The sequence below is a fragment of the Aureobasidium pullulans genome (genome assembly GCF_000721785.1).
Source record: "Aureobasidium pullulans EXF-150 unplaced genomic scaffold scaffold_11, whole genome shotgun sequence".
NCBI classification, from domain to species: Eukaryota; Fungi; Ascomycota; class Dothideomycetes; order Dothideales; family Saccotheciaceae; genus Aureobasidium; species Aureobasidium pullulans.
The window spans coordinates 479,443-506,566 of NW_021941031.1; the positions used below are offsets into that span (position 1 = coordinate 479,443).

At 50.2% G+C, this 27,124-nt stretch overlaps 13 protein-coding genes across 13 annotated transcripts; 3 read left to right on the forward strand and 10 right to left on the reverse strand.

Moving 5' to 3' along the window:
- Positions 1 to 2,512, reverse strand: M438DRAFT_346438 (FAD/NAD(P)-binding domain-containing protein). The gene has a single exon (XM_029905675.1). It carries the CDS (start codon positions 2,210 to 2,212, stop codon positions 77 to 79), a length of 2,136 nt encoding a protein of 711 aa, XP_029759671.1. The 5' UTR covers positions 2,213 to 2,512; the 3' UTR covers positions 1 to 76.
- Positions 2,513 to 3,142: 630 nt separating this feature from the next.
- M438DRAFT_366175 (alcohol oxidase) lies at positions 3,143 to 5,513 on the reverse strand. Its single transcript, XM_029907857.1, has 4 exons — positions 5,233 to 5,513; positions 4,838 to 5,183; positions 4,579 to 4,788; positions 3,143 to 4,523 (listed from the first exon to the last, which is right to left on the reverse strand). Exons 1-4 carry the CDS (start codon positions 5,277 to 5,279, stop codon positions 3,195 to 3,197), a joined length of 1,932 nt encoding a protein of 643 aa, XP_029759672.1. The 5' UTR covers positions 5,280 to 5,513; the 3' UTR covers positions 3,143 to 3,194.
- A 625-nt stretch (positions 5,514 to 6,138) lies between these two features.
- M438DRAFT_356173 (DUF726-domain-containing protein) lies at positions 6,139 to 8,410 on the reverse strand (the record flags this gene model as incomplete). Its single annotated transcript, XM_029907084.1, has 2 exons — positions 6,139 to 7,400; positions 7,450 to 8,410. 2 exons carry the CDS (start codon positions 8,408 to 8,410, stop codon positions 6,139 to 6,141), a joined length of 2,223 nt encoding a protein of 740 aa, XP_029759673.1.
- Positions 8,411 to 9,310: 900 nt separating this feature from the next.
- Positions 9,311 to 10,114, reverse strand: M438DRAFT_406426 (uncharacterized protein; the record flags this gene model as incomplete). Its single annotated transcript, XM_029909843.1, has 1 exon — positions 9,311 to 10,114. One exon carries the CDS (start codon positions 10,112 to 10,114, stop codon positions 9,311 to 9,313), a length of 804 nt encoding a protein of 267 aa, XP_029759674.1.
- Positions 10,115 to 12,438: 2,324 nt separating this feature from the next.
- M438DRAFT_261974 (uncharacterized protein) lies at positions 12,439 to 14,226 on the forward strand (the record flags this gene model as incomplete). The annotated part of the gene is made up of 1 exon (XM_029899789.1): positions 12,439 to 14,226. A coding segment is annotated over one exon (1,788 nt), but the record flags the coding sequence as incomplete, so codon positions are not given.
- Positions 14,227 to 16,441: 2,215 nt separating this feature from the next.
- M438DRAFT_298686 (SYF2-domain-containing protein) lies at positions 16,442 to 17,437 on the reverse strand. Its single transcript, XM_029901999.1, has 2 exons — positions 16,669 to 17,437; positions 16,442 to 16,612 (listed from the first exon to the last, which is right to left on the reverse strand). Exons 1-2 carry the CDS (start codon positions 17,380 to 17,382, stop codon positions 16,532 to 16,534), a joined length of 795 nt encoding a protein of 264 aa, XP_029759676.1. The 5' UTR covers positions 17,383 to 17,437; the 3' UTR covers positions 16,442 to 16,531.
- Positions 17,438 to 17,967: 530 nt separating this feature from the next.
- M438DRAFT_320662 (putative RuvB-like 2 protein) lies at positions 17,968 to 19,697 on the reverse strand. The gene is made up of 2 exons (XM_029902884.1): positions 19,449 to 19,697; positions 17,968 to 19,397 (listed from the first exon to the last, which is right to left on the reverse strand). The coding sequence occupies exons 1-2, from the start codon at positions 19,641 to 19,643 to the stop codon at positions 18,090 to 18,092; spliced, it is 1,503 nt and encodes a 500-aa protein (XP_029759677.1). The 5' UTR covers positions 19,644 to 19,697; the 3' UTR covers positions 17,968 to 18,089.
- Positions 19,698 to 19,790: 93 nt separating this feature from the next.
- M438DRAFT_34264 (uncharacterized protein) lies at positions 19,791 to 20,667 on the forward strand. The gene is made up of 3 exons (XM_029904808.1): positions 19,791 to 19,875; positions 19,927 to 19,929; positions 19,985 to 20,667. The coding sequence occupies exons 1-3, from the start codon at positions 19,837 to 19,839 to the stop codon at positions 20,534 to 20,536; spliced, it is 594 nt and encodes a 197-aa protein (XP_029759678.1). The 5' UTR covers positions 19,791 to 19,836; the 3' UTR covers positions 20,537 to 20,667.
- A 130-nt stretch (positions 20,668 to 20,797) lies between these two features.
- On the reverse strand, positions 20,798 to 21,743 carry M438DRAFT_336101 (uncharacterized protein; the record flags this gene model as incomplete). Its single annotated transcript, XM_029903857.1, has 2 exons — positions 20,798 to 21,540; positions 21,596 to 21,743. The coding sequence occupies 2 exons, from the start codon at positions 21,741 to 21,743 to the stop codon at positions 20,798 to 20,800; spliced, it is 891 nt and encodes a 296-aa protein (XP_029759679.1).
- A 161-nt stretch (positions 21,744 to 21,904) lies between these two features.
- Positions 21,905 to 23,461, forward strand: M438DRAFT_346445 (uncharacterized protein). The gene is made up of 2 exons (XM_029905676.1): positions 21,905 to 21,980; positions 22,029 to 23,461. Exon 2 carries the CDS (start codon positions 22,122 to 22,124, stop codon positions 23,232 to 23,234), a length of 1,113 nt encoding a protein of 370 aa, XP_029759680.1. The 5' UTR covers positions 21,905 to 21,980; positions 22,029 to 22,121; the 3' UTR covers positions 23,235 to 23,461.
- Positions 23,321 to 23,769, reverse strand: M438DRAFT_34341 (uncharacterized protein). Its single transcript, XM_029904975.1, has one exon. The coding sequence runs from the start codon at positions 23,677 to 23,679 to the stop codon at positions 23,407 to 23,409; it is 273 nt and encodes a 90-aa protein (XP_029759681.1). The 5' UTR covers positions 23,680 to 23,769; the 3' UTR covers positions 23,321 to 23,406.
- Positions 23,467 to 24,835, reverse strand: M438DRAFT_34271 (uncharacterized protein). The gene is made up of 2 exons (XM_029904822.1): positions 24,694 to 24,835; positions 23,467 to 24,638 (listed from the first exon to the last, which is right to left on the reverse strand). The coding sequence occupies exon 2, from the start codon at positions 24,537 to 24,539 to the stop codon at positions 23,700 to 23,702; it is 840 nt and encodes a 279-aa protein (XP_029759682.1). The 5' UTR covers positions 24,540 to 24,638; positions 24,694 to 24,835; the 3' UTR covers positions 23,467 to 23,699.
- A 242-nt stretch (positions 24,836 to 25,077) lies between these two features.
- Positions 25,078 to 26,740, reverse strand: M438DRAFT_375297 (cytochrome P450; the record flags this gene model as incomplete). The annotated part of the gene is made up of 3 exons (XM_029908567.1): positions 25,078 to 25,191; positions 25,242 to 26,167; positions 26,254 to 26,740. The coding sequence occupies 3 exons, from the start codon at positions 26,738 to 26,740 to the stop codon at positions 25,078 to 25,080; spliced, it is 1,527 nt and encodes a 508-aa protein (XP_029759683.1).
- Between the last annotated feature and the right edge of the window lie 384 nt (positions 26,741 to 27,124).

The window sequence follows — 27,124 nt, forward strand, 5'->3', positions numbered from 1 at the left end:
GGTAAATTTCATGTAAATTTCGTAAATTTCCTGATATGTAGACAAATGCTGCCCCAAATGCTCTCTCCTACTAAACCTATGAGATCCTGCGTGCGCCTCTGATGTACTTGCTGTTGACAATCTTCTCTCCGACCACACCTTTCATGTAGCAAGCAGTACCAGACATGGAAATGTCAACACATCCAGGCAGAGCATCACACTTGTTCACACAGTCTGCAATGCGGTTGGTAGGGACATCGACATATGCAATATCATGACCGACGCGGTCCACGTAGCACTCGACAAGGAAGACTGCGCCACTCTTGGCTGTGAAGGTTGTACCATCTGACTTTGGACAGGTAGGGTTTGTGGCTTGAGCAGTGTTGGTGGATGAAGTGGAGGACGTTGATGAGGAAGTAGACGAGGTAGATGCGGAGGTAGTCAGTGTAACGAGCGTGGAGCTAGCAGATGATGATAGCTGGGTGGACGTGCTAGAGGTGGTGCTGACTGAGGAAAGCTGACTAGTCGAACTAGAGGAAGTGCTGATCGAGGAAGTTGCGCTGCTGCTCGAAGAAGACGAGCTTGACAGTGACTGTTGCTTTGGCAAAGCAAGAATCTTGACAGCAGCTGCTTCAGCGGCTATTTGAACTGTAGCTTGCAAGTTTCCAGTGGGGAGATCGGGATGCATAGAAGCGTCGACGACGAACAGATTATCCGTACCGTACACCTTGAGGTTGAGATCGACGACCGATGTACCATTGTTGACACGACCATCATCAGTACCCATCTTGGCAGTCGCAACCCAATGGCTGCCACCTGTGTAGACCTTGGACAGCGAAGCACCAGTGTCAGTTGAGGGACCAGAGTAGATCAAGGTCGAGTCTGCTTTGCGTGTCTGAACGAGCAGGTTGTCAATGAAAGAAGCAATGGCGTACTTGTCCTCGGCGGTGTTGAGGTAAGGATCAACAGTATAGACAGTGTTTCCAGCTGCAGTGATACCAAGAGCACCACTTGAGGTGAGGCCATGCGTGAGGTAAAGCTTCATGGACACATAGTTTTGACCGCTTGCGTAGCAAGTGCCTTGGAAGTATCGAACACTGCCGTCGGATGTTATATTTGAGGTCCAGAAGGTGAATCGTTGATATCCTTGAGTGAGAATACCGCTGCCATGACTATATGGGTCAGTGATGTTTGATGAGGGCTTGATGAAGTATGAGGTGTCAAGAAAGTCCACGGAATCAGTGGTGTTGAAGTTTAATGTCACAATGATGTGATCTTTGATGCCTTTACCGACGGGGAGTTCGATCCAATCGGGGCTTGCGGGCAGAGTAACATTGGTAGTTGCCTTGCTACCAGCGACGATTTGTAGTTGCTCGTTAGGTCCGATTCCGCTGTTGAACAAGATGCGAGGAGTTGAGAATACACCAGATGCGAGAATGACTCTTCCACCATTGTTGAGGCTGATAATCTGACGCTGACCATCAACTTCCACCTCGACACCGGTCACAGTGGAACCGTTTCTGACAGCGCGGATGACCTTGGTATGGAGTTGAAGCTTGAAGTTGGACATTGCTTGCGCCATCGGGAGATAAGTCATAACAGGACCAGCAACCAGACCATTCTTGACGTTGTAGGGAGCATGACTGTAAACATCGTGCTTGCTGTTGGGTTCAGAAATGGCATCAACAGAAGTGTAGCCTTGAGCACTGAAGAAGTTGGCAAACGCGTTGTATGATGTCTGATCATAGTGAACGCCATCCGCCGAGGGGTTTGTGCTACCAGGGTTGAGAGAATGGACTCTTTCTGCAGCGCTGGCGACATCGGTCCACTTCCAGCCAACAGGCCACTTGTCGTCGAAGTCGACATTTTGAGGTGGGATGTATGCGAGCTGATTGACCATGGTACCACCACCTAGGATACATCCTGCATTGTCAGGAGTGTCTGTGCAGTATTCGCTCTTGTCGGCAAAGCTGTTCTTGATATAGTGTCGAACACCAGGGACATCGTATTGAGTGAGAGTGTTGTTCCATGGTACAAGGGAACGTCCTCCGGATGCGTATGTTGATGCATTGCCACGTTCGAGCAGGAGCACACTAACTCCAGCCTCAGCAAGTCTCTCAGCGACAATGATACCAGCAGGACCAGCTCCAGCAATGATGTAGTCGTATGATGGAGAAGTGCCTTGTGCCAATGCACCCAGCACGAAGAATGAAAGAGACAGTAAGCGAGACATGACAGTGCAGATAAAGAATGAAATACAATGCTATGCTGATGGAACAGCAGATATTGTGTGCCGGCCATGGCAGTTATATATGTAGAAGTTTGGTTGGTGCTGTTGGTCGCTGTGGTGCTGTCGACCGAGCTCACAACCTTCGGACCCATCTCGACATTCTGAGGCGTAGAAGTGGCTGCCAGACTAGCCGGTCCGGTGGGATTGTTCGGAAGGGTTGAACGAAAGGAAGGAGCGACATGAAGCTGCAGCCCATGGAGACGCGTCGAGCCGGTGATCAGTCATCAGACTCCGGCGCCTTCATGTGATATAGAGATAACCTTCAATTGTCGTTACTGGCCTCGAGGGAAGACATATATCACCATGTAATCACAAAGCAGACAAGCAATGTGGATGTTCAAGTGCATGCTCAGCTTTGCTTGGTCGGCATAAGCTTCCAAGTCTCGGCAAGCATCGGGATCTAATCAGATCAGGAGATGAAAATTTTCCAATTCGACTTTCAGCTCTCGTATAGATCAGTAGATTGATAATGATAACGGTGTTGCAAGGAGTCATTCATCTTATCACCACCTTTGCTCTCCGGACACCTCTAACACATGTGTGTGCGCCCCGAAGACGGAGGACTACTAGTCAGGCCAACGCCACGAACAGCCAGAACACCCGAGCTGCACGAAGGAGCAAACTCAAACCTGTGACCATAACAGGTGGTCAGTCTTGATCTTGTCGTCCGACCTCCCCGTACGCTGGAATCTGTCGCTTGTTGAGCTGGAGGGATGCACGATTTTTTTTTGGAAGTTGAGCTAGGTCAAAAGAGAGAACAGCAGATCGCCCCTCTTCACGAGAGGCGTGCTCTTGCTCAGTATTATCTTCAAACCGTGCATCACTGCATACCGCAGAAACTGGAGAATTCAATTGGCACATGAGGCGAGTGTGAATGTTTTGAAATATTATTCTTGATATTTGCAAAGCGCACCAGCCACACCATCTAAACCTTTACTTTAGGAGGAGACGGCATCGCAGAGTCCACACGCTCGATCGGCTGTCCAAGTTCTCCAAGCCCGAGATCTCTTGCGAAAATATCGGCCGCCTTCTCACCAACAAGCAACGCCGTGTTATTGGTGTTCGCACCGACATTACCGGGACAAATGGAAAGATCACACAACTTCAGGCCAGTGACACCATATACGTTCAAGTCAGCATCAACAACACCTCCCTTGTCACGCGGTGCCATACGACACGTTCCCAGTGAATGCCAGGTCGTGTTGACATTGTCTCGGACATGCTTCTCAATGGCCTTGTCATCCTCGGCACTGTACTCAATCTCGGGAAGGTTGTTGCGGTCTTCCTGCGACGAGAACTTCGCGGCGGGTCCGTCTTGTAGTGCGGCTTTGCTGCCTTCAGGGAACTTGGGGTGGCCCATTGCCAATTCACCACTGTATGCGTCGGTTCTGCGGTAGATCTCGCGCTGCTTCTTGTATGCCCAGATTTGCTTCTGAACATCTGCTTCTGCCTTGAAGAAGCCAGTGTTGAAGCTTGCTGGTGTCGAGACATCCTTCGAAGTGATGTGAATATCTCCACGAGAGTAAGGGTAAGCGGTGTATGCACCCATTGTACAGTACTGTTGCGGCACGCCATCCTCACGCTGAGGCAGGACTTTCTGATCACCTAGGAAAGCCTGTACGACACCGGTCAACATTACAGGACGAGTTGGGCGGTCTTTGAAATCTCTGTCCCAGTGTTCCTTGAAGTTTGGTCCCATGGCTTCAATTTCTTCATTTGTGGGCCTGATCTTGGAGCAGGCATCGATACCGTTCCATCCCAGCATTGGATCCTGATTTTGAATTGATTCACCAAAGTCCTTGCGTCCACTGAGCAGGCCGTCGAGAGTTTGTTCGGGCTTCAAAGAAGTCTTGTAAGGGTAGAGCACGAGGTGGTGATCCTGGTAATTCTCTCCAACATCTGGCAAATCACTGACGACAGGTATATCCAGCTTCTCGAGAACTTCTTTGCTTCCAACACCGGATCTTTCGAGGACGGAAGGTGTGCCAAGCGCTCCAGCGGATACGACCACCATTCTCTTTGCCTTGACCTGGAAGGGTTCTGTGCCGTTGACACCACCGACAGGCTGTGACGAGGGTGTCGGGATGTATTCAATACCGCTGGCTCGCTTGTTGTCATCGAAAAGTACTCGAGTAACCTTGCTCTCAAGCAAAAGATGCAAGTTGGGGTAGTCACCCGATTGCATCAGAGGATGGATGTAAGTGTGAGCAGCGTCCTGGCGTTTGCCTTCTGGAGAGATGTATTTGGCCCATTTCTATCATCGAGTCAACAAACCGCGCAAACCAATCACGGGGGTACCAAATACTTACAGAGAACACACCAACACCTTTGAGTCCTCTGATATCTTTGTGGAGATCTTGTGCATCAGCAGTGATTTCATGCCCTGTTGCAATCGCTGCTTTGAACAAATCTTGCGCCGCGTCTTCTGCAAAGTAGGTACCGTTCGAGACGTGAATGGGGCCATCGTGTCCGTGTAGCGATTGATCGATATCTGGATCTGTGAGGTGGTATGTTTCGAGCTGATCAAATTAGTCCATGTGGTCAAAAACATGATGACAGTAATCCTACCCGCTTCATCAATGGCAAAAGGTCATTTGCACTCCATCCTTCAGTCTCCCAATCATCAAAGTCGACTCCCTGGGCACGAGTGTACATCATGAAGTTGATGGAGCTTCCACCTCCTAGCATACCACCGCAAGGTACGATAGCTTTGCGGCCATTGAGGGCTTCTTCCGAGTTGGCTTCATAGAACAAAGCTGTTTGAGATCCTGGAGCCAAATGGATCAAGTACATGGCTGGGTTTACGACGGTTGGATCATTGTAGTTGTTCTTGCCTCCTTCTACAAGAAGGATAGAAAGTCCTGGGTCTGCTCTGGCCAGACGACCGGCCGCAACGCATGCTGCGGTGCCACCGCTACTGTCTGTCAGTATGCTGATTCGAAATTTTGCTGATGAATACATACCCTGCAAAGATGACATCGTACTCGCGGCCTTGAACGTGTGTTGTCATTGTCGATTTAGATTAAAAGATATATGTTAGAGCAGAACGAGATGATTCAAAGACCTATCGAGTGCATCGAGCGCACACGTCCCTGCATATAGCTTATAGGCGTCTCCATGATTGTCCCTGACCCCTCTTTCGGAAGTGTTCTTTGGCAGAACAACCGAGGGACGGACATCGTTTGGTGTTTGGATGTGCACCAAATTTACAACGCTACGATGCGGGCACAAAGCCAGATGTGGAGCTAAGAAAGTAAGAATGTAGACACGTTCGGTGCAAAGGACCGAAAGAGCGTGCAAAAAACATCGTGGTGCTCCTTTCAGGTTGCAGGGCCAGAACCTTGATGGCTTTTTGGGCGCTCGTGCGGGGTTAGCCTTCGGGATTGCGGGGTTGGTGATCGTACGTACTCTCCATCGTACCTTCTTAGCTGAGTGGCCGGATGACCTGGAAGACGTTATAATCTTGGTGGGCTAAGGTAGTCACTCCTGCTCAGCTGGAGTTCCTCGGATGCACTCTAACTCATAGCTCTTGGAGTACGGTTTCGTGGAAGATGGCTATCAAACAGGGGAGTGTATCACTAGCTGAGAACTTGCAAGAGACTGATGGTTCTGGTGTAAGACGAGTATCCCAGGACTAGAAGCAGAGTGTTAGAATGAGTTGACTTGTGATGGTGGCGGTGAAAGACGTTTCCTGCCACCTCGTCTTGTCAACGGAACATGGCACATCCGAAGCCGCGACCATCTACAAGCTTTCTTCTCCTGCATCGCATCAAGACAGACATCTCCAGTCCTTGCGGTCAGCTCCTGTGAATCGTGAAAGTTGTTGCATTGCAAAAGGCATAAAAACGTGTGCAGAGTAAAGATCACGCTCAAATCAAACTCCCACCGACAGCACCAGCAGCACCACCAACATCCTTGCTGGCACTCTGATCGCCAGTCTTGGGACTAGCAGTCCTCTGGACCCAGTTCTTGGCCTGGTTAGCTGCACTAGATGCTGAAGCGCCACCAGCCTTGAACTTCTCGCTCGCCCAATCCATCATGGATGCTTCATTCTTTTGTTGCACTTTGCCCTCCATCTCCTTGACTTCTGCTTCAGTTGCACCTTCTTTGGTGTTGGCTTCATTGGCTTTGCGCTCTTGTTCCTCAGAAGCAGTGGCCTTTCTAAGTGCTTCCTCTTCCGCTTCAACAGCAGCGAGATCAACGTCTTCGAATCCGATCTTACGAAGGATGCGACCACAAAGGTAGCGGTAAGCAGTATGGCTTCCAGCAATAAGGTCAGTGACGTCAACATTTTGAACGCCCGAGACAAACGAGACAGGCTCGAGACCTGCAACTCCATATTGAATGCTTGAGCTGCGGTAGAGGAATCCAAGGATGTAGTCAGAGGTTGAGTAGACGTTCACGACGCGGCCTGTGGTTACTGCACGGATAAGACGCCAGTCCGCTGCTGTTGAAGGGGTAGGAGCACCAAGTAGCACAACATTCTCGACAAGACCGAATGCTTTTCTGGCGGCAAGGGACTTCAGGCAGGTGAAAATCACACGAGCGCCGAGAGAGTAGCCAATCAGAGTTACAGGACGTTCGCCTTGAGCTCGGTTAATGAGAGCATCAGCAAGAACTTCTCCTGCTTTGTCGGCACGAGCTTTGGCTACGCTGAAAGGGTTATCGATGATTCTGCTGACTTTGAGCAGACCAAGAGGCCAGAGAGCTGCGGTCAGAGAAGCAAATACAGTGCGTTTGATGATTTCACTCTTTGCGTATCCCCATGCTGCCGAGCGAATCATTGTAGTCAAAGAGTTTCCGAGATTGAGTAGGGCCTGTAGTTCGAAACGGAGGGCGAAAGCTTCCATCTCAGGTCCAATGACTTTCCACGGTTCAACAACCTCATCTTTCTCTGTAAGCCAGCCAGAGATACCGATAGCGACACGGAGACGGCGGTATTCTTTGTCGATCTTGCGAGGCTTGTGATAGGTACGAACAGGGACGAAGGAGAAGTCCTCGACCTCTTTGGCATATTGGTCCATCATCTGGCCAGTCATTCGGCCTCCATACGCACCAAAGAGTCCACCAACAATGACAGAGCTGCTAGCGAGAGTACCGAGATAGCCGGCTGCAGCAGTTGCTCCAAGACCTGAGAACAGTCAGAAGAAGTGTTCCTGAATACGATGAGTCCAACTTACCGAGACCACCCATGACAGATCCAATACCAGCGGCGACTAGAGGTGCTGCCAGACCACCAGTGACGCCAATGAGAGCAGCACCAGCCACAGAAGCCAGACCAACTTTCCACTTCCTCGAACTCTGGTTGTCATCTGCCTTTTTCTTGGTTTCATCATCCGCCTTCATCTCAGCAGCAGATAAGAGACCACGGGCAATCTTGCTTTCATCATCAGCTAGGAAGCCTATGGACAGGTTCAAGCTGCTGGTGAGATGTAGGAGAAGTACACGTGAGTGAGCGGAGTAATGTTCCAGACTCAGCAACAGCAGCAAGACTGAATGCAAAATCAAAGCTCTGTGCTGTTCTTCCAGCTTGGCCAGAGGGGTTTCCGTAGGTGGACATAGCTCCTTCAATGCCCTGCTCACACCTTCATCGTACTGGGACGGCTCGGGAGCCTTCTTCGAGGGTACTCGAGGTGTCTGTGCATGTGCTTCCTTCTTCTGAGACACGGCTTCTTCGCGCTGATTGACTACCTCGCCAATACGAAGCAAGACAGCCTCACGCCAGTCATCGAAGTGGTGTAGTGCTGCCCTCTGCAATTCTTGCATTTTGGGTCCACTGAGTTCCTTTTCTCTTACAGCCTGCTCTTTCTTCGCCTTCTCTTCTGCTTGTTTCTTCTCTTCCTCGGTCTTCTCGGTCGATTCTGGTGCGGCGGATGTCGAGTCGTCGGTTTCAGCGGCTTGTTCTGCCTTCCCGTCCATCTTGAGTTCGGACATCATATCCTCGATCTTTCCAGTCTGGTTCGGGTCGAAGGTGTCGGTAATGCCCTTTCTCATTGTCTCGGTACAATTGGCGACCAGCAAGGTGAGATCGCTGCGTGCTTGCGGCGTGGGCAGCACTGATGTGAGGGATTGCTCTTCTTCATGTTGCTGTTGTTGCTCGCCGCCGCCTGAGTTCCACGGTAACTTTGAGAACATACTCATGTTGACGTTATTTACAGATCTAGAGCATCTGGAGAGAGGAGAGAAAGGTTAATTAAATCGTGAAGATCTGGGGAGGGGAGAGCAGGAGAGGTGGAGTTGTTGCTTTTCTTGGAAATGACGTAGGTTTCACATGCGACTCGTCATGGCTGGATTGTTGAGTCTATCACCCTGGTCTCATTTTGAGAGGCGATGATTGAGAAACAAGAAAGGATAAGATATCTATTGAAAGTGTATGTGTATGTTAATTGAAACTTGGCGGTCACTGGTCGGATTCAGCAGTGGCAATGAGCAAAGCAGGTTGAGCTGAGATTTAAATTGAGAATCAGAAATTAGATGACAAAATTTGGAGACATTCCTCCATCTTGCACCGCGGGGGCATCATAGTATCGTAAAGATCAATGTAAAGTGATCATGAATGTCGTGAATCGTGGAAATCGTGTCGAAAGGAGAGAAATCAGCAAAAGAGCTCGCGTTCGAGACTTGAAACAGATGGGCTTGTTGTTGAAACGTCCATCCGAAATATGAGTAGAGAAGCAAAAAAGACAACGCATTGTAAGATCGCAAAAAAGATGAAAAGCAAGAGCATAACGTCGTGAAGGTCTTGAGCGTTGAGAGCGCAGTATAAAGCATGAAAATTCGTGAAAAGGGTTGGGGCATGACGGTCATAAGCTCAGAGCACGAGCTGAGTTATCGTGAACGTCGTTCTGAGAGGAGGCAAGTGCTTGAAGATCGGGGAGAGAAATTTGCAGAGCTGATAATGAGTTGGGTTGTTTGCGAAGTCGGTCGAGATGAAACTGCTGGCAATGACAGATTGGGCAAGGTGTGAGTGGGACCGTATGTATGTCGACTTTGAAGATGGATCGATGATCGCATGAAACGGCATGCGACCGTCCACTCTTGTCAGAAATACACATTTTGAGGATCGAGAGCTGCGAAGAGACCGTGACCAAGCAGACGCAAAGCTTTCTCACCCTTGTAAGGGTCTTCGTTGTAGGTGTCTTTGTCTTCAGCATCGCCATCCTCCTTGTTGATTGGGGTGGGGGGAAGACCTACCTGGAGATCTTCATCGTTAGGGAGACCAATCTCCCAATCGTAAGTGAAAATTTCCTCCTCGGTAGGAACTTCATTCTCCAGGATTGCATCAAGCTTGTGAGGCTTCAAGAAAGGTTTGACACTCCAATTGACGGTTTGATTGCAAGGATTGCGTGGGACTGGGAGGAAACGACGGTGGATGTTGGTACTTGCGATTCTGTCGGTCCCTTCAAACTTGAGCTCCTGAACGCTGGGGAAGAGAGCGGTTGATGATGTGGTAAAGGCGTTTGACGGATACACAAAGTACTTGTTCTGGTCCGGTTCATTCTGCCAGATAGTGGGCATGCAGAGAACTGGACTGCAGGTTTTCTGTAAGAATTTGCCTTCGAGAGAGGCTGAGTCCTGGTACTGGTAGTTCTCGTCGAAGATCTCAAGCAGTACAGGAGCGAAGATCTTTCCACCAAAAGGTTTGACAGGAATGTTGACTTTCTCTGATCTTTCAAGGTACATCAACTTCTCTTTGAGCATCTTTGTCTCGTGCTGCTGGAAGTTGAAGTGCTCTGTAAAGAATGGAGATTCAGGGCAGATGTACTTTCTGGCCTTTAACTTGCGTTGTCCATCCTCTCTAGCCTTGACACGAGGTGCCTTCCACTTCTTGGTAGACGAATGCATGTTGGATGTCGATGTCGAAGAAAGAAAAGACGTAAAGGGCGACTGAATTATATCAGAGATTGATGAGGCAGCAACTCCAGTCGACAAGGCAGCGATAGTCCGGTGGGTGTGGTCGCGATCCTCAAACTTCGCTTCGCTTGCTTGTCGAATGTTCGTTCACTCGTCGTCTGTTCGTTGATGTGTTGATAAGGTTCTTGTTATGAGTCGAGGTAGCAATCCCAGACTTCGCTTCGCTCGCTCGTCGATGGTTCGTTCACTGATCGTCTGTTCGTTGATGTGTTGATAGGGTTCTTGGTCTGGGTCGAGGTAGCAATCCCAGACCTCGCTTCGCTTGCTCGTCGATGATTCGTTCACTCGTCGTCTATTCGTTAATGTGTTGACAGAGAGCACGAGACGTGGTCCTAGGCATGGATTGAGGCAGTAATCCCAGACTTCGCTTCGCTTGCTTGTCAACTGTTCGTTCACTCTTCGACGATTCGTTGGTATGGATGAATGAGCGATTCCCCTTTTCACGGGGTAAAAAGAGCCTCGGTCGACAAGGCAGATGCCTGGGCTTCGCTCCGTTCACTCGTCGACACGTCGTAGTTGACGGAAGGAAGGCACGAGACGTGACTTTTGGTGTGTACTAAGGTAGCGGTCCCTTCATTCACGGGGTAGAAAGAGCTTCGGTCGACAAGATAGATGCTCAGGCTTCGCTCCGTCTACTCGTCGACACGTCGTCGATTGACGGAAGGAAGGCACAAGATTTGGGTTTTGGTGTGCATAGAGGCAGCGATTCTCCTGTTTAGAGACGTCTCCGGTCATAAAGCAGCGACACCCAGGCTCTGCTTCGCTCATTCGTCGACTGCTCGTTGGTGGCATTGCTTGGGGGCACGAGGGGCTAGTTTCTCTGTATGCCCGAGATGTCGGGGTAGAAGAAGCCTTGATTTGAGCGAGGTCTCCTCTCAATGGTAAACTTGATCAGAGGCAATTCAATTGTGCATTTTTATGGTACCGCAAGAAGGTGGTGGAGGGAGCTCATGCATGAGATGTCTGAAACAGATGAGGAGCATAAGCTCTCAAGACTTACTGTAATACTCTCGAATACAATCGTGCATTTTGATAAAGCCCGAATGATGTCGCGGGGTCCATGGAGTGGACTAATTGGCTATCTCATTGACCGTGGGCACGGTAGAAATGTTACATCAAAATGCATAATGTTTCTACAAACAGTCTCTGCTTCTAGAGGAACTCGTAGACGATGAGCTTTCAGTGGAAGAACAGCACCGTTCGAAAATCGTTGTGCATTTTGACGGGTGGTTCGCGCATCAAGCAGGCTGCGGGAGATTACCTTGAATTGTGTTCAGACAGAAGGAGAGAAAGCAAGGAAGCAGTCGAAGTCGATCGGACATCCGAGAGCTTATATGGCTCGTGCTCAAATGTGGCGTCCAAGAAATGTGCCCAGCCACAATTTGCATGTGGCTCTACGTCAGCAAGTATTTCGATAAAGCGCCAGCGAGGCGCTGATGTTTTTCCACTCGGGCTTCTCGTCTCAAAACTCGCCGTCGCGCGAGGACGAGAAGTCTCCCAGAGCGAGATACGGAATCGCTCTGCTAACGACAACTGGTCAACATGTCTTGTCCACTCAGCATGCCTTGGTGTACTGAAATGGACAGAACATGAGGGCTTTGGGTTGGGCGGTTCTTTGTTCGCGCATGCGCGTTACTCTAACCGCCCAATCAAAGACCCGACTTGCAGCTATACGAATTCGTCAACTTTTCTTTCCAGGGCGCTAAAAGAAACAGCGCTCTGGCAAGATGCAACTCCTATATCCCAGAATAGAGACTGGATTGAGTGGATGTCGTGTGAAACTGCTGCTGACTTGAAGCATTGCTACAAGTCTCAGACAGCAAGGTCTGCGGCCGCACGACTGGGCCGCGACCGACAACCAGGTAAGTCAATGCATGTGCTTCTTTGTTTCCATTCAAAAACAGCCATTGTCTTTATTCTGTCACGCTCCGCAATCGTTTTCGCTGTTGTCCTCCACTCCATTACACCTTCACTTCTGCCGACAATCACTATTGATTGTATTGTACATACAAATCCACCCCATCAACCAAGACTTGGATCACAGCGCTGCATTATCCCGTGCCTGCAACCAAACACTAACATTTATCCTGCTGGTCAGAGATTCACACTTCACTCCCTCAACCATGTCCTCCGCAGAGAACCAACAGCATGCTTTTCCGGCTGCGCCTCCTTCTCTATCCGCTGGCGACCATGAGATGCGAAACTACTACGCTACGCAAGATGTACCACGACCGTCCTCCGATCAAACATCATACCTAACACCATACCTTGGTCTTCGAGCTAGGCTCTCGCAGGTTTGGATCAACCGCTGGACTATCCTAATCCTTCTCGTCCTGATACGGGCACTACTCGCCATCGGAAGTGTGAATACGAACTTGACTTCCGCAAAAAGAGAAGCACTCTCTGCTTGTACTGGCGTTGAAAATGTCGGAAGCGCCATGGCGAGCATGCCTTATTACATGTCATCTGGCGTCAACGAACTCACCGCATCAGGAATCGAGAAGGCCATTAACGGGTTGATGTCCATGCTACTACTCAGCATCACCGTGCTTGAGGAGGTTTTTGTATTCTACATCAATCTTCTCACCTCTACCTACGTCTGTCTTTTCACCTTCGCCATCGGTGGTAGCTTACATGTTGCCATTGATGTTGCTGAAGACGTTGGAGACTTTTTGAACTCCACCGCCAAAAGTGTAGGTACCGAGCTCGGTGATGCTATGGAAGACTTCCAAAAAGCCATGAACAAATTTACTGGCGCGATTGAAGACGTCGGCAGTTTTTTCACTGGAAAGAATGTTGACGTTCCTGAGATCAACCTGAACTCATCAATCGCCAAACTCGACACATTTCAACTTCCTTCCGGATATGACAAAGGGTTGGACAAAATGAACGACTCCATTCCGACATTTGCTGAAGTGCATAACGCGACAAACAAAGCTCTACGCTTCCCCTTCGAGGAAGTCAAACAACTGCTCAACGAGTCGATGGGCAGATACACCATGAATCGATCAATGTTTCATGTACCGCCCAAGGAAAAACTCACGTTCTGCTCCGACGACGATGGCATCAACGATTTCTTTGATGACCTCGCGGATGTCATTACGCTCGCCAAGAAGATTTTCCTCTCTGTACTCATCATTGCAGCAATCCTCGCCTGTGTCCCCATGGCCTATCGAGAGATTCGTCGTTGGAACTTGCAAGAAGAAAGAGCAAGAGCTATCAAGCATATCAACGATCCCATGGACGCTGTCTACATTGTCTCACGTCCATACACGGCCGATTTTGGTGTCAAAGTTTCAAATCACTTTTCATCAACCCGTGCGCGGACACTCGTGAGGTGGACAGTCGCCTATGCGACTACAGTACCTGCTCTTTTTGTTCTTTGTCTTGCAATTGCCGGACTTCTTGGTTGCCTCTGTCAGTTCATCCTGCTTCAGGCAATCAGAAAAGAAGTTCCCGAGCTCACCCAGAAAGTGGATGCCTTTGCTGATAAAGTTGAATGGTCTCTGAACAATGCTTCATTAGCATGGGCCGTCGATACCAACCACGTCATCAACACGACAAATACCAAAATTAATGAAGACATCTTCGGCTGGGTCAACACCACAACTGGGGCAGTTAACAACACTCTCAACATCTTCGTTGACGGGATGAATGATGCGATCAATGACACCTTTGGTGGCACGATCCTCGAAGATCCCGTCAAAGAAGTTGTGAACTGCTTGATCACCCTCAAGATTCAGGGCATTCAAAGTGCACTGACTTGGGTCAGTGATCATGCTCATGTTGACTTCCCAATGGTCAGAAACGACACTTTCTCTCTCGGAACCATGGACAAAGTCAATGATACTTCCTCTGGCAACAGTTCAATGTTGGCAGAAGGAGATAGTCTTGACGCAGGCGACGCAATCTCCAGAGCTATCTTGTTTGTCGTTCATGCACTGGAAAAGGCTGTGAGGCAAGAAGCTATCATCTCAACCTGCGTGCTACTCATTTGGGTACTGATTGTGCTGATCGGACTCATCAGAGCTGGTTACATGTTAGCTCATGCTGACAACGAACCAGCTCCAGCCGATCACTATCCCAATGAGCTCAAATCAATGCCGCCGCAGAGCTTCTCTGCGACACACGCTTCACGCAGCAGCTTTTCTCGCAGAAATTCGTCGATCTCTTCACGAGTGCCCACATACGAACAAGCCACCAGTGCCACAACTGTCGATACAAGCGACAACTCAGCAAATCGCCTTAATGGCCAATCCTACACCCTTTCGCCTCGCAAATTCCAACTTTCCGATTATCCAGGCGTCACTTCCCCAATCTTGAGCTCCGGCTTCAGCCCTAGCGAAAAGGTTGGTTTCGTTGGCGCCCAGAATGTGGAAGCTGCTACGCGTCGACCTACACATATTCGTGCCAGCAGCCATGGCAATTTTGTCGAAGGCACATCTCCCGTCGACAAGACTCCCACCAGTCCGCAAAGGAGTAATACTCATTTGCAACCACAAGACCCATTCGCCGATCATGCCCGGTGATAGCTTGCTATCGGCCCACACATGACCTTTTGAACTCCGTTGGCCGCGTGAATTCTTCTGAGTCACCCGTGGGCTACGGGTTTTGATCGACACCTGCATATAGGGAGACTTTAAATATGCTCAGACCTGGCTTGGTGTTCCAGAGTCCCATTCTTTCCCTTCCTCCCGAGTTGATGCTGCGCTTGCTTTCGGATTCCGGTCCAACAACAAGTCGCCGCTCCTCCGCAGGAAGGAAGAAGCGTGATGATCAGTTTTCGGACTGATCGGTGCACGTTACAAACTGATGTTAAACAAGAGAAAAAAGATACTTGCTTTTTTATTGATCGGGGTCGCTACTGCGTCGTGCTCTCTCTTGATGTATGTCTCGAGCTGCAGCTTTGGCGCGCTCGACTTTTGCGTTGTCGAAATTCCTCATATCCGTCTTTTTCCGGTAGTGCTTTTTGTTCACTCCTCCCATGCCTCGCCCTCCCTTTTGTATAGGTTGCCTCGCCCGCCCTTTCATCTGGCAGATTTGAGCTGTAGGCTGGTTTTGAGAAGGAAAGACATTTCAAGGATTGAGTCGTAGTTTCGACATTGGTAATGTTCCGGTACTCGATGCTCCATCCCTCCCGTCCCTCTACCCGACGATTCCAAACAACCGCTGCTCTCTCAGATACCGCTGTGTGGGTATGCTTTCTCGCTTCTCTTCTTCGTTCTGCGACATGCCGTCTTCTCGCTTGCGCAACCGTCTGGATCTGTCTTTTTGTCCTCGTCTTGCCGTCACGGCCTTTGCGCTTCGGAGCTCGTTTTTTGCCCGTCGTGTGGCCTTTTTGCCCAGACCGCCAAAATTCGAGATGGAGTGTAAACCCCCAACGACGCCAAACACGAGATGCCTGAATTACCTTTTCTACACACCGCGTAACCGAGGGAGTCCATCTCCCAGAAAAGTGAGAGAACCCAGATCATTCGCTCACCACTTCGAAGCACTGTGTTGCGTGCAGCAACTCATTGGAAACCGGGATCACGGACCGGACATATGGTGGTATGGCGCTCATTCGCCTGCTCCAGACACTCCCGCGAATACCCCTTAGACCGAATTACTTTGTGGGAAAAACGATGGAGGACTGGAGACAGTTTGCTGACTGATAACGAGCGTTGATGAATCACTTGCCCCCTTTTTTGGGCAGTGATATCATCTTGATATATTATGGCTTGAGTGCGGCTGTTTTGTAAAAAGCACTATCCTTGTCCTCCGGATATTGGGTTGGTTTTCATAAGACGCTTGCATTGTGGTTTACCACAGTGCAACCGCCTCTGCGGCTATTCTTTTGGCGTTATATGGATGTTTTTTTTTGTTTTTTTCTTGTTACAAAGAGGGGGTTTGGCGAATCCAAAGTGGTTGCAAAGTTTTGGGTTTTTGCAAACTAAAGCCCTGGATTTTCAGTTGTTTGGGGAGGGGAGCAAGAATTGCTGTTACTCGAGCATGGTCAAGAAATTTTTTTCACCTCTCCTCCCTTTCTTTTGTGCCTCCCTTATGTAGATAATTTAATGCCACATTTGACACTGAGAAGATGATGATGATTTCCGAGAACAAATGATGGTCGTATTGGTGACTGCCGTTGACTATCCTCACTCGTAGTCTCAAAACTGAGAAAATTATGAAGAATGTGCAAAATGTACTTTTGGAATGGATGATTCGTTATTACTTTCATTTGCAAGAAGTGCTTGTCTTTTGCAACTTCCCATGACTGCGCGTGGAATATAATGCTGCTCGCATGGACACTCCAATCCTTGTAACATTGAAATGAGAATGCTGAAGAAGTAGCATACCATGATGCTCTCAAATAGCGGTTCCTCTCTCGAAACTGTCTCTGATCTCCGAGGTGTACTTGTTGTAGAATCTCGCCAACTTTTGGTTAAACTGTATGATTTGTTAGCGATTATCCAGCACTCTGTTGATTTCAAGGGCGGACATACCTGTTTGTTCTTGTCGTTGATGTATGTGACATCGCCGTCCTCCTCCTTCCCACTCCTCTCCTTCCTCTTCTTGAGTCTGACCTCCTCGGCCTTCTGAATCTCTCCCACCAACTTGTCGATCTTCTCTTTTGACGGTTTGTTCCCCACAAACTCCGTACTGTCCTTCGTGCTGTAGAAACTGCCATCCTTGTCCACAGCAATCAACTCCCCATCCTCCGTCTCCACAATTTCCAAACCTCCAGACGCAGCAGCCCTCTCCACAGCCGCCATCTTCTCAGCCTCATAATTGGCCGTATCCGGCGCCATCTCCCTGACCTGCCTCTTGTATATCTTATTCGCATCCTGGCTGAAATCTTGAAAGGCCACATTATCCCTATGCGCCTTCTTTTTGGCCAGTTTTTTATCCCACGCCGCCGATTCCTCGGCCGTCCAATCCCAAGCGCGCTTGCGATCCCAGTCATCTCCATCTTCTAGCGTTTGTGCATGGAGAAGTTTTTCGGATGCGCGCTCTTTGCGGCGGGACAGGGATGCCAGAGCGGCCGGGTCGTGGGAGGCGCGGGAGACTTCTTGGGTAGTGGCTTTGCGGTTGTCGTCGCGGGAGGATTTGTTTCTGTTGCGGAGGGCGGCGAAGCGGGCGAGGCGGTCGGCTTGCGCTGTGGTTGTTGTTGATGTGGTTGAGTCTGCTACTGAGGCCGGTGTGGTTGCTTCGCTCATGGTTGGCGCATCGGCAGTAGTTGTCGCATCTTCGGTTGTGGTTTCGGTGAAGCGGCGCTTGGACGATTCGGCGAGAGTGTCATCTTCTGAAGGAGAAGGCTTGCGTTTTAACGTGGATGTCATGGTTGCTGTGGTATGTGGTTGTTGATATGAGTAGAACACAAAGGAAGGAGTAACGAAGGTTTGTGGTCGCGACTTCGCGATTGAAGTTGTGGAGATGCAGAACTTCGTCATCGATTGAAGTCAGGCAACCCTGACATGTGATATTCGACTTCTCTCCGATCATTCTCTTTATAGACGCAGGGAATGAAGATGTTGATCGATAATTCCTGGTTGCTTGGGATGGAAAATTGTCAGAGTCTCTTTGTCAATCTTCATGTCAAGGTGGAAGATATTGGTCACTCCCAGCCTGCCAACTAAGCCGTCAAGCAACCATCAAAAAGGCATGATGAAATTAATGTCAACACGACTGACCAAAGAGAGCACAACAGGCGGTGACAAAGAAAAAAAAGATGTTGGTGAAGGAAACTTCAATCTCGAATTCAAAAATCGTACAAATACTACCCTTTTTTTGCAAAGGGACGTTCCCCCTTAAGCCGCACCCTTATGAATCTACGCCAGAAAAAACACCTGCTGCCCCGTGAACCTCAAAAACTTTATCGTCGTTAATAACCCACACGCTTATATGCTCAGACGTCGCAACTGCATCATGAAATGAAACCGGTGCTGGTGCCTTGTTCTCTCAACACACTGGCACTGCGACCGGCATCCCAGAACAGATCCACTGCCTCGTTGACATCTTGTGCTGTGACGATGTTGTTGTCGGAGCCTCTGCATCGCGAGAGAATGGCCGAGGGCGCGAGGAGTTGGATGGCGTAGCGTAGACTTACGCGTACGCCGTGCTTGGTCAGGAGATCCAGAGATTCGTCTGCGAGCTGGGTGGTCTGGACAAGTCCTTGAGCGGCGCCAGGTTTGTCGGCTTGCAGGGATGGCGGTGCGGCACTGCTGTATTCGAGACGGGCGCGGGTTGCGACAATGCTGCGAATCTCGTTGGCGGAGTAGGGGTGGGTAGGAATGATCAAGAGGCGGTTGAGAAGATCTGGGGGAATGCCGTGGGCTGAGACGAGGTTGTCTGTTCCACGAATGGTGGTTGAGCCACGGTTGGAGGCGAGGATGACGATGGGAGAAATTGAGGATTCGAGGGCGCGGTTGAGGTAGGTGAAACATTCCAGGTCGAGCATGTGTACTTCGTCGATGAACAGCACACCGGGCACGAGTTCTGCGACACCTTGATCGATGTACTTGTTGACGACCTTGTTGATCTCGGCGCGCAGCTTGTCGGTGATTTCGGTCTTGCGAGGCTTCATCAATTGACCCATCATGCTCATGACATCCTGACCACCTTGAGGGCGAGCGTTGGCGATGTCCAGATCGTGAAGGGTGACATCCTGGACGACTTGCTTCTTCTTGTGCACCTCACCCTTGGGCACTGGGACGTATTCCTCGGCTTCCAGATCGAACTCGGTTGCAAAGGCATCACTGCGACCGACACGCTTGACGGCACCAGTGTTGGCTTCAATGTAGATGACATCTCCGACGCGGACGCGTTCCTTTTGGATAGCCTCGTAGATGCTGGGATCCAGACGTAGCTTCTTGGTACCACGGGCAGAGCGGAGGGTGATGACCAAGTGTGAGATAGTACGACCGTAGCCACCGAGCGGGTTCTCGGCCTCCTCAGGAGTCAACTCTGTGACCTCGCCCTCGTAAACCTCTTTTGTCTCGTGTACGCGCAGACCAATGGCGCGGCGGAAGTTCTCCATCAAGGCTTCCGTCTTCTTGACCTCTGTGCTGTAGACCTCACTGGCGACGATGGGGCAGAAGGGCACCTTTGTTCCAAGCTCTTGTGATACGGCCAATGCGAGGGCAGTCTTTCCGGTTCCAGGACCTCCGGCGAGAAGGACAGCACGACCAGCCATCTTCTTTGCTCTGATCAAGTCGACGACGACGCCTGCAGCCTGTCATAGTATGTTAGTACTGCGGTCGCGTGAAGATTGGACAGGACCAACCTCTCTGGCAGCGACTTGGCCGATAAAGCCCTGAGCGTTCGTATCTGCGCGGCCATCTGAGCGCAAGCCCAAGCCTTTGATGTGCGAGTGTGCAGCGGTGCGGTTTTCGCGCGAGTTGGCCTTGACCTGGGCGATTTGAACGGGCTTCATGCCGCCCGATGTGGTCGCGAGAGCTCCTCCGTTAGCGACAGACATGATGCAAGATGACTAGATGGAAAGTGGTTGGATTGGATAGCTGTTTCGAGATGGTGCAGCAACGACAAGATGGAGCCAAAGGTATCGGCAAATTCTCGGTTGCGGACAGAAAGTGTCCATGGTCTAGAGAGACTTGAACATGCCGACCAGTCAATCCAAGATTCCCATATATCACACATAACACTCGCCCGTCATGGTGTCATTACTTCAGCGCATGCGCAAGCTGCAAACTGTGAGTTTCGCAATTGCCTACACGTACCACTCGTACTGACAACCTCCGCAGAAGGTACTTCTCTCAGCACCGTCCGCCGCCAACAACCCATTGACCTCATCCCTCCTAGCTCCTCTCCATCCGCCTCGGTCCCGGTGCAGCAGTACTCCCCAAGGAAGTCTCCCGCATCCACATGCGCTTCGCCCCCAAAATCGACGGCGGCCACATGGGCCCAAAAAAGTTCTGGCGCCACGAACTCGTCCGCCTGAAATTCCACAACCCTGCCATTCCCATGACCCTCGACCGCACCGCTCCCCAGACCGATCCCGCTCTGATGACCATCTTCTTCGCCGACCCGGAAGCATCGCCTACAAGTGGTGCTACACCCACAACCAGCACAAGTGGTGACAAGGAGCCCAGCAACTATGCGCCCAGCTCAAGGACGGAAACGATTGACATGACGGGCCGCCTGCCAGAGAACATTTTGGCCGACTTGATGAACCTTACGAATGCGAGACAGATCGAGGCTACAAAGGAAGAGTTGGACACACTGCGTTCGCTCGAGGAGCAACGGATCCGCAGTGAGAGAGATAGCAAGCTCAGTTTGGAAGTCAGAGAAAAGAAGAAGAGAGAGGAGGCTTTGTTGGCCCAGGCAAGAGGTGACATGGCTTCTGCTGTCTAGACTTGGAGAGCTCGATTCGTGTAAAATTATATTCTGGGAGGGGAAGCCGCATTTTCGCATGGCGTTTGGATGCTGGGTTGTTCAAAATCACTGGGCCTGTACAAAAAGGCATATGCCATTTCAACTACTTTTCTATGATTCTTCGAAAGAAGACGGATGTAAAGTCACTGCGGACCCGAGAGAGAGAGAGAGAGAGAGAGAGGCATGTGAGTCTGGAAAGCGGTTGATTGCTGTAATAATGCGGTATAAGTCATGCATGGTCTATGCAGTGGCCATGCCATTCCACCAAGCAAGACATCCCAGCACAAAGACAATGACCATGGCATCAGCAACAACCGTCTGCCAAATGACAGCATATCTGCCAGCCATGCTGATGTAGTTTGACCACGGCTGTGGCACCAAACCCGAGTTTGCAATTGTAGCCAGCCATCCACTTCCTTGCAACCTTCCCTTCTCCATAAAGTATCTGCTAGACTGCAGCACCACTTCGGCAGTCGCAAACATGTAGAACAGTCTAGGACCAAAGTCTGATCCTTCGAGGGAGTTTGAGCGTGACAGCTTGCTACCGTTGAAGGTGCCGCTGGCTGCGATGTAAAGGCCCAGTGCGAGGGCGAAGACGGCGTGGACAATGCGCCAGAGGTATGTGGTGCCCGTGGGTGCCGAGGCTTGCTGTTGGGTCGCGCGTTGTCCCTGCATCATGGCCTTGAGCATGGGGGGTAGATCATCCATGGCCGAGTCTGGGATGCCGCCTGCTGCAGATGCGTCTCCGCTGAGCAATGACTGCATCATCTTGAGCATGGGGTCCTCATCTTGCTGGCCTGGTCGCTGGAATGGTGACTGCTGCTGTTGCTGTTGATAGCGAGCGAGTTGGCTTTGTTCTGAGGCAGTGGGTGTCCAGTAGTGCTCGGAGATGTCGACCTCATCTGGATCCTCGATGGATGCATGTTGCGGTGTCATGGGGGAAGTTGCTTGTGCGGGCTTGGTGGGAGTTTGAACCATGGATGCTGTGATGCTCGTCAGATCTTGCTGACTTCACTGCTATGATGCTATGCAACATACGCTCTTCAGGTGCCGGAGCAGGTCTTCCACTCAGTTGAGTAATTCGCGCCAGTCTGTCCGATCCCTCGGTCTGGATCTTTGCATTGCGCTTTTCGCGGCGCAGACGAGCTGCATGCTGTGCTGGTGATTCTGTATCAACGTCTGCCATGTTTTGCTGTTGTTCCTAGTGTCGAAACCTTTGTGAGACAAGCAAACGGAAAGCTGGTCGCATGGCTTGGAAATCTAGAAGCTCGAGGAACGTCGTCATGGCGGAACTTGCCGCTCTATACCATTCCCTCGACAATGCCTTCCTCTTTCATCCTGATACCAACTCATCACAGCTCTTTGTTTGACATGAGTCTATTATCGCGTTGCTATTTCTTCGTCGCTGCACCTGAAAGACCGAGTATGTCGAGTCCGATGTGATATCAAAGTCTAGCTGACCTTGTCTCATGTGCCACTATATGTGTCTTGAATGCTTCGTTTCCGTACTGCCTGTCTCGAGATCCTCTCTCAAAGATCGTTGCGTCACAGTTGTCTCGGTACGATGACTCGGCATAACAAACAGGGAAACAAGGGAAAGAGCAACGTTCTGAAGAAACCTGCTCTTACCCATTTCCTCTGCATTCCACTCGTAAACTCCATTTCCAAACCCCAGCTCGAAGCCAGTGTCAGCAAGTTCAAGGAAGACGTGTGTAGACCTGCTCCAGATGAGTCTGTAGGGGTCAAAGTTTCAGCAGAGGAAAACGACGACACCTCTATCATCACGACCGAAAGCCTTAGCAAGGATGCTACAGCTTTTGGAGATAAACCTCGCGAGGAGATCGACCAGAGATCAGCATCGGCACTACAAGCACCCCTCATACCTGAGAAGGCAGTTAGACCAATTGGCTCGCTTCATTTGACCCTCGGAGTGATGAGTCTTGATGAAGAGAAGCTTGCTCAAGCCTCGAACCTCTTACAATCCTTGAATCTGGATAAACTACTTCATGAAGCATCAACACCAACGACGAAATTGGACGATGTGACGGTACCAGCAACAGAAGTAGCCGCAACAGATCCGGCCCAGCGATCCCTCAAGACCGAACCTCTGACCATATCTCTCGAGTCTCTGGAACCAATGCAATCACCACGAAAAACAAGCATCCTCTACGTCAAGCCTCAAGATCCAACGAATCGCCTGGCACCTCTATCTCAAGCTCTACGGACAGCCTTTACAGAAGCAGGACTGCTGGTCCCCGACACAAGACCACTAAAACTACATGCCACAATCGTCAACACAATCTACGTCAAAGGCCGAAAGAGAAGAGGTAAAAGCAAGAAAGAGGGCGAGAAGACTGCAAATGCTTCACCGGAACATACAAAGGACGACAGAACGATCCAAGAGACAACTCAACCTTCTTCAGACACCCAGCCATCATCCTCGACCTCCTCTCAACCACTGACAGCAAATACCCCATCCTCGGGCCACGGTCCCTCGGCAACTTCATCGCTATATCTAGACGCCACAAATCTTCTCCCTCGTTATGCGAATCACGTCTGGGCTTCTGATATTCCAATCTCCCGCATCGCTATTTGCGAGATGGGGGTCAAGAAACATGTTTCTGCTGACGGGAAAGTCGAAGAAGCATACAAGGGAGTGGCAGTCAGGGAGATTTGACGTACAATACCTTGACAATGTTCATTCCTAGTCTGCTAGTCGCTGATTGAGATCACCTCTTGAAGGCATTGGAGGAGGGATAGTGTAGTGATGTCTGGAGGCATTTTATAACATTGAAGAAATATTGAGTTAGAGGTCAGAGACAGAAGAGTTGAGAATGAGCACTCTTGGTTTATCTACATGCGGTCCTGAATTCGAACCATGCAAACACAAGACATATTTTGGCGGTGATTGTCCATTGAGAGCTTGTGAAAACATCACTATCGCTCGAAGTTCGTGGTTGGGCGGAAGTGCCTTGCATTGTGAATTCGTGATAGCTATTAATTCCACAGCAGGACAGAAGAAGAAGAGTTTCAAAAGCAGACTGATTGTAATATTCATGGGTATCGAGCGAGACGAGAAAAACAGAAAAGAAACAAGCAAAGCGGATCATTAAACTAATCATTTCCCATCATAACTGTCCAACTACTCCTTCTTGGCTGCAGCGCGACGCATGTGAGGAGGAACAGCGTTCTTCTTGCGTTCGGCGCGCTCAGCAACCACCTCTGCGCTTTCCTCCTCCTGAGGCTTGGCGGTACACTTGAAAGTCTCGTTGGCAACCCAGTCCATCTCTTTGAAGTCGGTCATGGGTGGAGCAGCTTTGGCTTCAGCACGAGCAGCCAGGTTGAGAGCGGTCTGCTCAGCAGCTGCCTTGTTCCAGGCGTCAAGCTTCTGCTGTTGCTCGGCTTTGAGAATGATCGAAGGTGCTGCGCGAGGGGCGATGACGCTTCTAGTGGCGAAACCGGCACGAGGGGCGACGACGCTTCTAGTGGCGAAACCGGCACGAGGTGCGACATTGCGAGGTGCGACATTGCGAGGTCCAGCAGTGCGAGGAGCGATCTTTTGAGGGAAACGAGGGCGTTGGGTTTCCGGCTTGTGGTACGAAGAACCAGTGCCTCTCAAGTAGACGTTGATGCGAGAGGTCTTGTGATCGAGACCAGAGTCGAGCGTGCCCTTTGAAAGCTGGCGGATGAGATTGTGAATTTCTCTGCGTTGGTTGCGGTCGAGAGGAATGGATTGGATGAGAGAGAAGGTTGAAGTCTGGGTGGGATCCTTGATGTGGCGAGAGAGTGTTTCCTTGGCAGCGCCCTCGAACATAGAGAGAAGGCGTTCAGCAGGATCAGGACCCATAGTCATGAGAGTGGCGCCATGAGTGATGTTGAGAGCGGAGAGCTTCTGAGCAAGAGAGGCACATTTGACGAAGAGGCAGATCTGCTCAAGCTCCTGAGCGGACAAGAAGAGGATGGTGGGAGTGTATGAAGCCATGTCGACACTGAATTGGAATTGATGAACAAGTCGAAGTACAATTTTTGCAACGATTGCTCTTGAAATTGGGTTGCTGTAAGACTGAGTCGTGCTGTTGAACTTGCATGATATTAGTACATGGATGCGATATGATGGCGATGATAAGTCATGGTACCAAGAGTGTGACAGAATCTAAATGGACTGCGAAAAGGTAGAAGAAAGGTACAAGATGATGTATGGATGTTGGGTTGATGTACGGAGGACAAGACTTTTTCGGAGTTGAGGAAGGGAAAGAGAGAGAGAGGAGGGATGGAGGGAGAACTTATAGTTTCAGGACCAGTCGCCTGCTATTGTCGCATGTTATTGTCACAGTCTCTCAATAGCTTGTGAATAGCTTGTGAGAGTGAAGACGACTGACAATAGCATGGACAATACGAGGTGACCAAAAGTGAGAGGGATCCGAGCTTGTGAAAGTGAGGAAATGGGAAATGAGAGAAGAAAGCGATGAACTGAAAAGTGAGGAATAGAAAGTGAACGAAAAAGTGAATGGTGACAAAGTTCAACTCACAGCAATCTCCTTGTTTAACCATCTAGAAGGGTCCCACCTGTCCATATCATCACCAAAGAGAGATCTGTCGCGACCGGCAGCACTTCTTGTCAAACGAATGGTAGACTGAATTGACTGTCAGCTTAGGCTCAATGATGTACGCTATTTCGACTTACTCCCGCTGGAATGCGGCATCCTTGCGTCTCGACTGGCTCTTCAGCACACTGATTCAAGACAATCCCTTCAGTCGCCGTCAACCTGTCAGATTCACGCAGAACCGCGTTGAGGTACGGAAGTCGGGAGCTCAGGCCAAGCAAATGCTGAAGAGACAAGTCGTCTTCACTCAGACTTGATCCCGCCTCTGCTCTGATCTGGATTTGCGCATCAGGGTGGCATGCGAGGTATGTCATGGTTGTCTGAAGATAGGCGACAATGGGATCGGCTGTTCCCATCAAGAGCGACAAGACGCTAAAGTAATGATAGTCGTGAGGACTGCAGTGGATTCCGAATTCGGTATGGAGAAACTCGGATTTTCGATCCAGGTGATCTTGCATAGCCTTTGTAGCCGTCTCAAGGTCGTTCCCATTGTCGTCTGTCATGTAGCGCCGGGCCATTGCAACCTTGGATAATGACAACCACTCTGTAATGCTGGCTCGGGGAACGAACCATGCTGTCATCTTAGCGACCACTGGATGGAAGCGGAAAAACGATCCGTCCCAGATGGACTCAACCCTGGACCTAGCAAGTATGTCGGCAAGTACAGCAGCGTCGGGGGAGTCCACGAATCCGTACTGGTCGCCAGTGATGATTGCACTCATCACATCCCAGCCGAAGCAAGTCAGCAACTTTGAGACTTGAAGGCCTTCTTTATCCATCGAAGCGGCCAACTTTTCAATCAGCCCTTCGATACAGGCATCAATGGCTGGCTCGTTGGCTGATGCTTGGCTCAGCACATGCTCATGATTACTGCAGTGCCTGAAGATGCGTATCAGAGCGATATGCGGACTGTAATAGTCACAAGGGTGGAGTTCGAACCGAGCATCTAGCTGAGAGCAATCTCTGGAAACCGAATAGGTATTGGGGGCGACGCGTACAACAGCTCCTAGGATGCGAATTAGCACATCGATGAGCTATTGTAAGTCTCAGGTTTGGCTGAAAGGTGCGAGATTCACTGTCCAAGTGACTTACCATAGGTTTGATGAGCTTCGAGAACAGCTTGCTCATAGGTGCCTCTGACGAGATGCCAGGCGTTCCAGATGAAGGTGGATTTGGCGAGAAGCGGACCAGGGATGCGGACACAAAGATTGAGCATTTCACGGGCACAGAGCAAGACCAAGAATTCGAGCATGAGAGACTGGATCAATAGATCGTGGTATGCTCTGAGATCTGTCAAGCTCGGCCCTTGACAGGCTTCCGCGACGGCTGCCACGGTGAGTAGAGTGTGGATGCCAGCTCTTGAAAAGAGCCAAAAGAGGCCGCACTTGGGCGAGGCACGAAGATTGTAGAAAGATATTAGAAGCGCGAAGCTTGTGTACAGTATGGCGACGAGACGAAGAGAGCTGCGCAAGCCAATTGTAGAATAGCAGGGTGAAGGACAATGAGGCCAGCAGGGTGCTCTGAACGGAACGACGAGAAGCAGCCACATGAGGGCGCCTGGGTTGCAGCTGTCAACCATGTCGATGGTCTTTAGGATGTGCTTGAACTGTCAGTTGATGGATGTAAAGGTACAGGAGTGATGGAGTGGGGGTGTTGGTGGAATGGTCGGTGGAAGTGTTTGCACAGTTGCCTTCTTCGACAAACGAGTGGTGCAACGCACCTTCCCTCTCTGCTGGCTAGAATCGAACAGTCGAAGCAATCAAATTCTACCTACACGAGATGTTTGTGATGAGCAAGAATTCAGAAGCTGCTACAGGTCAGAGTATCTCTTGCAGCAGGAAATAACAGTCGGTTGTCACTGGTTTCGTCGAGTACATATTGCGACCACATAGGACACTTCATACACACGATCTGCGGTTTCAAGACACTTCTGCCCCAGCACGAGGTAGTCCAAAAACTCTGA